General features: G+C 38.1%; 1 protein-coding gene across 1 annotated transcript in view; it reads right to left on the reverse strand.

The window, feature by feature from the left end:
* Nucleotides 1–12,893, reverse strand: part of EMB (embigin) — a 52,027-nt gene that overhangs the window by 16,280 nt on the left and 22,854 nt on the right. Inside the window, exons 3-4 of the mRNA XM_042782267.1 lie at nucleotides 2,980–3,166; nucleotides 2,666–2,754 (exon numbers count right to left, since the gene is read on the reverse strand). Coding sequence (XP_042638201.1) covers nucleotides 2,666–2,754; nucleotides 2,980–3,166 — 276 coding nt within the window. The remainder of the gene's footprint in view (nucleotides 1–2,665; nucleotides 2,755–2,979; nucleotides 3,167–12,893) is intronic.

The raw sequence follows: 12,893 nt of genomic DNA on the forward strand, positions 1-12,893 counted from the left end.
TTTTTTTTTTTTTTTTGCCTGGCACTAATCAGTGATGTGAGGCCCTTCTGCAACCTTACAGTAATAAATCAACCAGCTCTCATAAAGGCAGAAGCAGGGACTTTGCTGATGAACAGTTCTGAGGACTCAGTTCATGTACTATAGTTGATTCATGTTCCAAGAGCGGAATTTCTATTAACTCATTTTAAAAGGGAATAAAACAGGCTTTCCACCCACATTCAGTTCTAGTGCTGCTAGGAAAGATCTGTCCTCTTTTCAGTAACAATCACAAGCAGACAGTGTGGAGAAAGAGTATAAAACGGGAACATTCATAAAAATACACAATATTCAATATACGTTACAGATCTAATTAAATAATAACCAGAAAATGAACTGTTCTGTGGATGCCTTTACATTGGACTCAAATGAAATTAATTCTAGAAATAATATTCCATTTAGATGAATTACAGAGAAGCATTATTTTACCAAAGAAGATCTGGAAGGGTCCAACTTATTATTTTTATAAATACCCTCAGGGTATAGTATATACATAAAGATTCCATCAATGTTAAAACAAACAAACAAACAAAAACTGACTGCCATCAAGTTGATTCCGACTCATAGTGACCCCCACTGGGTTTCCAAGGTGGTGAATCTTTATGGAAGTAGACTGCCTCATCTAATGTCAGGTGAGCATTAAAAACTAATAAACTGAACTGAACCACCTCAAGCAAGCTAGAAAACCAAAAGTGAAAAAACAGCAGTAGTAATATTCAGTGACTCTTTTCATTCCTCAAAAACTTGATTTAAAATCTAGTCCTGGAGTTATTGTTCCTAACACCAGCCAGCATCAGCTTAAAGTTGTTGTTTGGTGCCGCAGAGTCACTTCCAACTCAAAGCAACCCTGTGTACAACAGAATGAAATACTGCCCAGTCCTGCACCACATGCATAACCATTGCAATGTGTTAGCCCATTCCTGCAGCCACTGTGTCGATTCATCTGGTTGAGGGGCTTCCTTATTCACTGACCCTCTACTTTACCAATCATGATGTGCTTCTCCAGAGACTGGTCCCTCCTAAGAACATGAAATGAAGTCTCTTCATCCTCATTTCTAAGAAGCATTCTGGCTGTACGTTTTCCAACAGCATCAGCTTAGTTATCTCACATATATAATAAAGGATGAGGCCTTCTCTAAGAATATTTGGCATATAATTCATAGGTATGTTGGAAAGTAAAACATGTCCGTTAATCCTCACATTAGGAGCAAGAATGATCACTTCCAAATAATAAATTCAAGTAAATTATTACAGTAGAACAAAAAAAATAAATAGATAAAATGTAACATGCTCATTATTTCAGAAGGAAGGTTGGGCAATCTACTTCTGTGGTGATACCACCTCAGCAACCCAAGGAAGGGTCGCTATGAGTTGGACCTGACTTGACGGCAGTGAATTTGGTTTCTTTTGGTTTACGTTCAATATTTACACTTTAAGGGCACATGACTATTACATATTTACAGAGAAAAGTGCTGTCTAAAAGAACAAAAAGAAATGTTTAAAGTTGAATCTCTTAAAAGAACTTTATGTCTTAAGACTTCATGAGCATTATCTTAGCACCTACAGTCCTTCTTTACATATTTGAAGGAATCACAATAAAACGTCACTGAGATTTTTTATTTTGACTTTGTAGGTGTGTGTTTAATAATCTTTCAGTTCACTGGAAAGGCAGCAGGAGGGAGGGAGGTAGGATTTAATGTGAAGCAAGCCCAGAACAGTTAATACGGGGCCAGAGAGCAGTTCCAAAATACCAGCATTAACTGTGGATCATTAATCTACCACAAATTAATGGATTTTTAATTAACATAATTCTCCAACTCAAACCATTTGGCCTTATCATGACATTGAACCTTCTGGTTTAACGACAACAACAGCAGAATTGTTTGATTTGTCTATCCTTATAGGGAGCTCTGGTGGCGTAGTACGTAAGGCATCTGACTGTAACCAGAAGGCTGGTGGTTCAAACCCACCAGCCTCTCCTCAGAAGGAAGATTGAGCAATCTACTCCTGTAGTGATACTGCCTTGGAAATCCAAGGAGGGGTCACTGAGTCGGATTCGATTCAATGGCTATGAGTTCAGTTTTTGTCGGTTTTATCCTTATAAGGCAGGGCTGTGAGTTATATTCCAGGGTTTGCATATATTTGAAAAAGTGTTTACTGGAGAAACTAAAAACTGGGTCATCCTTTGTGTATCTCCATATTATTTGTAAGTTTTATGGATCCCTACTATCCCATCCTAGGGACCACTGTCATAAAACACGAAACAACATTCTCAAAGTCTGGAAGATGCAATAATTCAGAAATCTGGAAGTGTATTCTAATTAATTAGTTCAACACATTGATATGACTCACAAATATCCTGGCAACATAACCTTCCCAATAAAAACCTGTACTTTTAACCAGGGGAAGGGGCAAGAGTGGGAGTGGATGGGGAGCTGCCAGTTCTGCCACTGGGTAGAACACTGGAAAGGTTCATTGTCAAAGTCCCTTCTTGTGAGTCAATGGGAAATACGTAATTTTCTTCCAGTTACATTATGTTTGTTTGTAACAATAATTTTAAAATTTTGGGAAACTGGAATTCTAAGAAAATAATATTGAAGTTATTGTTCCACAATTTATTAGTACTGACCTTTGAAGTTAAATGTGCCCCTGTGTTCCTTTTTCTCTCCAAAGAAACAAGAATAACTTCCCATTTGGTTGCTATTAATGACCGAAAACCTGAAGATAATTCAAATTATTCATTTAGGCTTAATTCTCAAAAAAACTTCTTAATGAAAATGAAAAGATTTATCCATTAATCAAAAATTTAAAAACACAGGATACAATTCTGTAAATACGTAATCAGAACAGTAGCACAATATTCAAGTGAAAGCCAAGTCAGCACAAAGAATTATTAATAAACTAATTTCTGCTAGCAAAACAGGTTATAATTTTTATACTCACTTGTATTGGGTATATAGGATGTTTCCCGTTGCATTGATGAGGGAATTATTCTCAAGTAGTTTGTCATCTTTCTTCCAAGTCACATTTACTGAACTCAAATCCCCAGATGTTATGAATTGGCATGTGAGCTCTATATTAGAAGGCTTTTCTAAAGTGATATTTTTTTCTACTGGTGCACTGGAATGTTCTATTAGCCACAAAAGAAAAAAATTATGTGAGTTATATACCATGGAAAAGCCAATATATAAAATACAGCTTAAATTATCAACATAACTGCTCTATCAACAGTTTCTTAATGTAACATTCATTTGCTTGAATAATTTGTCCTCTGCCAACATAGATTTGGTTCCTTCCTTACTCTCTCTCATAGGCAATACTAAGCAAAGAATTGTTACCAATTAACAAAATCACAAAGGTGTAATCCTGTGATCTCACCTCCTTTTAAAGCTCTTTAGCTGAAAGGAACACAGGGGAAAGAGTACCAAGTGTACCATCTGCTCTGAGTGTTAAAAAAGCTCAATAGTAAAAATAAACAAAAACCAGTAGGACAGAATGTGATGGTTGTTATCATTGTTTTCAGTAACCATAATTGGTTATTGAATATTTACAAGAACATTTTGTGGGTAGTGTGTGTTTATGTGCTACACAAATTCTATTATTCCTAGTTTTCTTGTACCTTAATAACCTACAGGGGTTGGGTGAAGATATAGACTTAAGACAGAGAATTTAATTAAACATTCTGTAGTTTTGAATTTTAACTGAATTTGAAACAGTACAAAATGAAATGTTTTAGTTCCCCCACGAAAAACAAAAAATTTTTTATGTGCATGTATACATACATATGCATGTATGTGTTTTGGTTACTTATTGCTACTCTGACAGGAATATACTACAATTGGCATGGCTTTAACAAACAGAAGTTTATTCTCTTAGTTTGTGAGGCTAGAAGTCCGAGTTCAAAAGGGCAGGCTCTAGGGACTCTGTGAAAGCCCCTCAACCTCTTGATTCCGGCCCACTAGAGCTGGAGGCATCTCTTCACCCAGGGAGCTGATGGCTGCTGAGGCTGACAAACCCAAGGTCGACAAGTACGCTGGCACAGTCCCAATATTACTAAACAGCATGGCAGGCCACTAATGCAAGTCCAGAAAAAGTCCCAAGATCGACAGGGCATGGCAGGCTGCTTAACAACGACTTGGCTACATCCAGATTTCAAGCATGCCAAAAAGCCAGAGAACTTCCTCAAAGTTGTTTCTTATGTACTGGAAGCAGACTATATCCCTAAACTAGCTACTCAGCTACTCCAGTAGATTCCACCATGGAGTGGATTACCAATCTCATCATGGGGAATAACTGCATCCAGCTGCCCAGCCACTCAAAACCAGGCCCAAACAAGTTGACACACAATCTTAACTACCACAGTATGCATATGTGTGTGTGTATACACACATGCTTACATGTATATGTAAATATATACATACATATATATGTATATATAAATACACACACATATTTACATATACCATTCATGGAGGATACATGGCCAACTTTTTTTTTTGAAATAGTGATAATTAAAGGAAAAGAATCAAGCATGGTCTCTTTCCTTCCTAGTCCAAATATACCACTGGCTAACCAAATAATAGAGGAGGAAGTTTCTTTTTAAAGAAGAATTCTAGCAAATAAATGAAGGCAAAATCATAAAAACAGAATATACTATTTCATCCCTTAATAGATCTCTGGACATAGGCATTTTGCAACAACTGCTGCAAACATCCCAGAAAGAGAATTCTGTGTTTTTAGAAAAAGAGTACACTACCAGCTAGGAAACAGTCTTGTCTAAAGAAAAAGGAGGACAAAGATTAAACTGATTAAGTCTCTAGATTCAACTACTACTTTACAGAAACCACAGAGGATGGAAGGATATGTTAAACTATACTCCAAGGAGTATCTACAAAATCCAGACTGTGGAGAAACTATACAATGACTGATCCAGGTTTCTACATATATATTGGAAAAGGAAACAGGAAAAAAGTATGTTCGGGTAATTTAATGACAGTAAGATTACCATAAAAAGGGCAAAATGAAACTATAATATTTACTGGCAAGTAAAATAATAAAGTTACGATCACAGAAAATGAGAATAACTCTTATTCTTAGGGGAAGAAAAGAGGTTGTGTTATATAAACAAATGTCTACAGATCTTACAGCACATTCAATATTATATGAAAATCAAAATCTATTGTAGTCAAGTCAATTACAACTCATAGTAACCCTGCAGGACCGAGCAGATCTGCCACTGAGGATTTCCAAAGCTGTAATCTTTACAGAAGCAGACTTTAATATATTTCTCCTTCAAAGTGGCTAGTGGGTTTGAACTGTCAACCTTCTGGTTAGCAGCCCAACACTTAACCACTGCACCACCATGGCTCCTATAATAATGCCATAAGCCAAACCAAACCCATTGTCATCAAGTCAATTCACTCCTAGCAACCCTATAGGACTGAGTAGAGCTGTCTCCATAGGGTTTCCATGGCTGTAAATCTTTAAGGAAGCAGAGTGCCTCATCTTTCTCCCACGGAGCTGGTAGGTTTGAACCTTTCATTTAGCAGCCAAATGCTTAACCATGGAGCCACCGGAGTTCCTTAATAATGGCATCAGACAGTTAAAACTATAATGCAGAGCTAACATAAAGATTTTTTTTAAAGTTTTAATTTAAATAAAATATATTTCTTTTAATTATATTTATAACTTTACAAAAATGTTTTCTTAAGCAATGACTAGGTACAAAGTTTGCAAACAGTGAAGTACAGCTTGTGTGAAGTGCTTTGTGAGCACATGCTTGAAATAACGCTTGTGTAATTTAAAAAAAAATTGCTGAATTGAATTTTATGCTCAAAAATAAAAAAAAAGAAATTGAGGTACAAAAAGAGCTTAACAAGACTCAATTACAAAGGGAAAGAAAAGGAGTATGGAAAAATAGAGAGATACACTTCTCAGCATATTTGGTGAACACTTATTATTCTAAGAATGACAGGAATCATACTTGGTACTAGCTATGGGAGAGTATGTTTCAATGCCTAAGGTATTTGTCAGTGAGCTCCTGTCTGTAAATTTTAGTTACCTTCAGAACTGAGGTACCCACCAGCTGCTCCTCAGGAGCATGCTGAGAAAGATGAGGCAGTTTGCTTCCTCAAAGATGTGCAGCCTTGAAAACCTTATATGGCAGTTCCACTCTGTCCTACAGGGTCGCTATGAGTCAGAATCAACTCCATGCCACTGGCTGGGGTAGTGGATTATGATCTGCTTAGCGGAGCAGTTGCGAAGATTTCTGTTTTCTTTATCAGGAGGTATAATCCATATTGAAAGTTGTAGTCTTCAATCTTTATCAGTAAGAGCTTCACATCCTCTTTACTTTCAGCAAGCAATGTTATGTCATAAGCATACTGCAGGCTGTTAATGAGTCTTCTTCCAATCCTGATGTCATATTCTTCTTTATATAGTCCAGCTTCTCTGATACTATCTCAACATACAGTTTGAGTAAGTATGGTGAAAGGATACAACCCTGATGCACACTTTTCCTGATTTTAAACCATGCGGAATCCCCTTATTCTGTATGAATGACTGTCTATGTACAGGTTTTGCATGAATAAAATTAAGTGTTCTTGAATTCCTGTTCTTTGCAATGTTATCTCTCCAAGTCAGCTGGCCAGGCAGCTGGCTTCCAAATTTCTTGGCATACATGAGTGAATGCTTCAGTTGTATCTATTTGTTGAAACATCTTAATTGTTATTCTGTCAATTCTTGGAGACTTGTTTATTACCAATGCCTCTACTGCAATTTGACTTCTTTCCTCAGTCACATGCTACTTCCTGAAATGGTTGAACATTGACCAATTCTTTTTGGTATATGACTCTTGTGTATTCCTTCCATCTTCTTATTATGCTCCCTGCAATGTTAAATTGTTTGCCCATAGGATCCTTCAATATTGCAACTCAAGGCTAGAATTTTTTCTCTAGTCTTTCAGCTAGAGAAATGCCAAGCCTGTTCTTCTTTGGGTTTTCTAACTCCAGTTCTTTGCACATTTCATTATAACACTTAACTGTCTTCTTGAGCTATTCTTTGAGATCATCAGTACAGCAATTTTATATCATTATTTCTTCCACTAACTTTAGTTACTCTACATTTGAGGGCAAGTTTCAAAGTCTGTTCTGACAATCATTTTGGTCATCTCTTTCTTTCCTGTATTTTAAACGCCTTTTTCCTTTCTTCATGTATGACATCCTTGATGTCATCCTGTAACTCTTCTGGCCTTCAGGCATTAGAGTTTAGTGCATTAAATCTATTGTTGATATAGTCTCTAAATTCAATTGGGCATACTTTGGCTTTTATGGATTTGCTTAATTTTTTCCAGCTTCAATTTGAACTTGCATATGAGCAATTTGTGGTCTGTTCTGCAGTCAGACCCTGGCCTTGACTGATCTATTAACCTTTTCTATTCTTTCTTGCCATGGGTATAGTCAATTAGAATCATGTGTTTGCCACGTGGCAAGGACTACATGTATGGAATCACCATTAACATTAGTAAAAAACAGAGACATCTTCTCAAAGTCGAGTCAACCTTAATGTTGTGGATGTTACGAGTAAAGTTTTCTGTATCCCACTACGCTGATGTGGCATGACTCAAATGAGAAAAACCCAGCTGCAAACATTCATTAGTAAGTAGAACAAGGAATGTATGAAGCATAAATCAAGCAAAATTGAAAGTAATCGAAACTCAAATGGAATGCTTAAAGATGATATGCTTGGCATAAGTGAGCTAAAACGGACTGGTATTGACCATTTTTGAATTGGACAATCATAGGTCTACTATGCCAGGAATGACAAATTGAAGAAGATTGGCACTACATTCTTCATCAAAAAGAACATTTCAAGATGTAGTATAATGCTGTCAGTGATAGACAGGTTAATATTCACATGCCTACAAGCAAATCTATTGCAAAAGACTTTCCAACCCTGGAGAAGGATATCATGCTTGGTAAAGCAGAGGAGTAAGTGAGAAAGGGGAAAACCCTCAATAAGATGGATTGACACAGTGACTGCAACAATAGGCTCAAGCACACCAAAGATTGTGAAGATGGTGCCAGACTGGGCAGTGTTTTGTTCTGTTATACATCAGGTGGCTACAAGTCAAAATCGACTCAAGCCACCTAACAACAACAACAAGAAAGACCAGTTAATACTACTACTACTACTCAAATTTATGCATCAGTCACTGATGCCAGTAATGAAGAAATTGAAGATTTTTATCAACTTCTACAGTCTGAAATTGATCAAACCTTCAATCAAGATACATTGATAATTACTGGTGACTAGAATATGGCAAGCAACGATCTGGGAGCTCTGGTAGCATAGTGGCTAAGACACTTGCCTGCTAACCAGATGGCTGGCAGTTCAAACCCACCAGCCACTCCTCGGAAGGAAGGTTGGGCAATCTTACTTCCGTAGTGATACTGCCTCGGAAACCCAAGGAGGGGTCGCTATGAGTCGGGTTTGACTCGTCGGCACGTAACAACAACAACAACAACAACAGAATGTGGCTACTGGAAACAAAGAAGAATCAGTAGTTGGAAATAAGACCTTGGTAATAGAAATGACACTGGAGATTGCATGATAGAATTTTGCAAGATCAATGACTTATTCATTGGAAATCTTAACTCCTAACTCCATTCAAAACTTATCTCTAGGCCCATAGTTCAGGTGCCTATTGAGCATATAACCCTGGATATCTAATTCACAATTAATATATCCAGCAGAGATTCCGTTAGCCTTCATTTCCCTCACCTATAATGCTAAATCTCTTCAGAAGAATTTAGTTTTTCTTCCTCTGATATACTGGTGAAATTTGTCCAGTATTCTTCAACCTCCTTATTATGATGTTGTTATTTGTCGTCAAATAACAGCAATAATGAATGGCTCCAACTCATGGTGACCTTATACAAAACAGAACAAAACTCTGCCCATTCCTGAACCACCTTCATGATCTTCGGTATGCTTGAGTCTACTGCTATGACTACTGTGTAAATACACTCATTGAGGATTTCCCTCATTGTGGCGACCCTTTACTTCACCAAACCTGATGTGCTTTTCTAGCAAGTAGTATTTCCTGATGATGCCTCAAAGGAAGTGAGCCAAAGTCTCACCATCCTTGCTTCTAAGGATGTTGCATTTTCTACAACTTATGTACTTGTTCTTCTAGCAATCCGCAGTCTACTTAGTATTCTCCACCAGCACTACAGTTTGTTTATAAATTCTTTTTCTGTCTTCTTTCAATGTCCAGCTTTTGCATACATATGAAGTGACTAAAAAGCTTTCAATATCTTTTACCAGAGACCTCCTACTGTCTCTTGGCTAAAATTTCCCTTCTTTCACCTACTTTCTATAATGATAATAAAGTTGTCTTTCTAAAGCAAAACTCAGACCATGTAACTTGATTAGGTACTTTTCATCTGCAAAATAAAGCAGTGAATTGGACAAATCTTTTTCCCCATGTGTCAAAACGGGACTTACCTATTTTGTGAAAGTACAGAAAGTATAGAAAGGATTAAATGAGCTATCATAGGAAAAGCACTAGCAACATAAAAGAGATTGCTTGATAAATTCCCATTCCTTCTCTCTCACTATTTATCTTATTGGAGTAATATAATAAAAAAGTTATCACGTATCATGCTAGAGTTATATGTTGATTATGTCATTTAATATTCATAACAGCCCTATTAGGTAAGTATCGTTGTTGCCATCCCTATTTTATAGATGAGGAAGCTGTGGCAAAGAGAGATTGACTATCTTGTCCAAGATCACACATCAAGAAAATGAAAGCATTGAATCTCAAATTCAGGTGTGGCTAAATCCAGATCTTTGTAATCCACAAGACATAGCCACTCTCAAAGATAAGAAATTCTCCTGACAATGGAATTAACTTCTTCATCACTTTCAAACTACCAAACCAAGACTTTAAATGAAAGAAAGTATTAACAGAAGATAACACAAATTTATGTGTAGCAATATAGTGAAGGGATGGTAGATGAATGGCATGACTGGCACATTTTAAACATTCCTTTTACCAAAAAAACAAAAAAAACAACAACAACAACAAAAACCCTTTTTTACATAATTAAAACTGCTACGTAGCCTTTATTTGTAGCAGGCCATCTTCAAGTCCTAATCATCATTTTTCACTGTTTCACGTAATATTCTGCAGGTTCTTCAGCAGCTCTCTTTCTTTACAGTCAGGGAAATCACACCACCACAAATATTTCAAAAGTTCCACCTTTAACATGAAAATATTTTGTGGTTAACCAGCAAACTAATGTAAACCCAAGAGATAATATTGCACAACTGACATGCAAGAAACATCCAAGGAATCCATACTGTGAGAATTGAGAATATAACCACTTGTTAAGTTCCTGAGCTACACTGTTATTTACTTATTTGAACACTTTTTAAAAAATCATATTGTAATTTATATACATCTAAATACTCTTTTAAAGAGATCTGGTACGTAATGGGTAAGGCACTTGACTGCTAACCAGAAGGTCGGTGGTTCAAACCCACCAGCTGCACCACAGAAGGAAATGAGGCAACCTAGTTCTATAAACATTTATAGCCTTAGAAATCCAATGGGAGTCCCTGTGAGTCAGAACTGACTCAATAGCAATGGGTTTGGTTCTTAGGAAGTACATTTTTATTTTCATTAGACTTTAAAACAATGATCTGGACATTGGAAAACAGTAGTATCTGACCTCCTCTAAAATCACAGGGAGAAGGTGGATCCAGAACAGCATTAACAGCCCGAGGCTCATCCTGTGAGGCGGAGGTCAGACCCGCAGCCAACCTCTAACCTTGTACCAACTCTGACATCAATAGTTCCTTCCACACCACTTTCTTCTTCTCTGCTGGGTTCAGTAATTCTTTGCAATGACCACACAGGACTTACAGACAACACTCATAATTATGGGGTTTATTAGGGAAGTAACAAGTTACAATTCAGGATCAGAACTCACTCAGGATACAGTTCTTTGATCAATACAGCCTCTTCTCAACTGTGCTGTAGGCACGCTTCTCTCTGCCTCAGCTTCTTGGCCCTAAAGCCCCTTGGCCTCTGCCCTGCTTGGGCAAGGGCAAGTATTACAAAGCTCTTTTAATTCTGCCAGTAGGTACCCAGAGAGGCACCCCACTCTGCCACCATGGCTCTTGCCTGCAGGCACTTAGCTTTCTCACTCCACGTGCCAGGAAACCCACTGCTCTGCCTTGTTGCCAGTCTCTGCCGGGTCTGCTGCTGCTTCCGGCCGTCTCTCGCCATCTCAGCATGTGTTACAGCTGTCTCCTAAGTCAAGGAAGTTTAGCACAGGGATCTTGGGTCCAAAAGATGTGCCCCACTCCTGGTTCTTCTTTCTTGTTGGTAGTGAGATCCTTTTAAGCCTAGCAGGATGAAAACTGACCAACCCTCCTGTTAGGGTTCCAGGTACCTTATTTGCATGGTCCTACGGCTAAGGACCTTGACTGCTCACCAGAAGGCTGGCGGTTCAAACCCATCAGCCACTCCTCGGAAGGAAGGTTGGGCAATCCTACTTCCGTAGTGATACTGCCTCGGAAACCCAAGGAGGGGTCGCTATGAGTCAGGGCTGACTCGACGGCACATAACAACAACAACAACACATACACAAGCGTGTCAGGTCCCTTACTCACATCCAGTCCCCTTGATGTGCCTAAGGCACTTGACTGCTAACCAGAAGGCTGACGGTTCAAACCCACCAGCCACTCCTCAGAAGGAAGGTTGGGCAATCTACTTCCGTAGTGATACTGCCTTGGAAACCCAAGAAGGGGTCGCTATGAGTCTGGTGTGACTTGACAGCACATAACAACAACAGATGGCTGCTTACAAGGTTTTAACAGCCCAGTTGCTACTCCCCAAAGTAAGATGTAGAACAAGGTTTTGTGTATGTTATGCCAATTGCTTTGATGTTCCCCACAACCATGGTCTCAAGCACACAGGTCCAAAAATTCTCTTCCTCAGGGTGGTTGGCTGTGGCTAAGAAGTTATCGTAACTTTGCCCTGTTAGCTGTATTTTATATATGAGCATTCAGCACTTACACATACATATGTAGGAATATCTGCCAAACTTACATGCGGTCATGGGTATATTCCCTTTTGCCTAGACATACCTGATCATTCAGCCTGTCTACTTATGTATCCACCCATAGATTTATGTTTGTTGTTACGATAATATAGTATTGTGTGTGTGTAAAAGTGCTCATCTTTGTTGTACCTCTTGTGCACCTCTCTATATCTTTCTTCTCCTGAGTGTTATTGTGTTGGTCACTCAAATTTTGGTACATTGCCTTTCCCTTCCCAAAGCAGTATTTGTCTCTGACCTATCCAGCAATTTTACCTCCCCTCCCTTCCCATTGCTGGTAACAAACAAAGTTTCCTTCCATATGTAAACTTTTTTGACTTTTTACAATAGTGGACTAATACATTATTTGTCCTTCTGTGATGGATTTATTTCACTCAGCATAAGTTCATCCTCCATGTTCATCCACATTATGAGGTATCTTATGGATTCTACATTATTTTTTAGTGTTGCATTGTATTCCATTGCGTGTGTGTACCATAGTTTGGTTATCCATTCCTCTGCAGATGGGTACTTAGGTGGCTTCCCTCTCTTTGTTATTTGTAAATAGTGCTGCAGTGAATATGGGTGGGTGTGCATACGTCTGTTCATGTCCTGGCCCTCACTTCTTTAGGATATGCACCTAGTAATGGGATTGCTCAATCAAATGGTATTTCTATTTCCAACTTTTTAAGGAATTGCCATACTGTTTTCCCCAGTAGTTCTATCATTTTACTGTCCCACCAG

Source organism: Orycteropus afer, unplaced genomic scaffold, assembly GCF_000298275.1.
Source record: "Orycteropus afer afer isolate SDZICR_OR568_19922 unplaced genomic scaffold, OryAfe1.0 scaffold00277, whole genome shotgun sequence".
NCBI lineage: Eukaryota > Metazoa > Chordata > Mammalia > Tubulidentata > Orycteropodidae > Orycteropus > Orycteropus afer.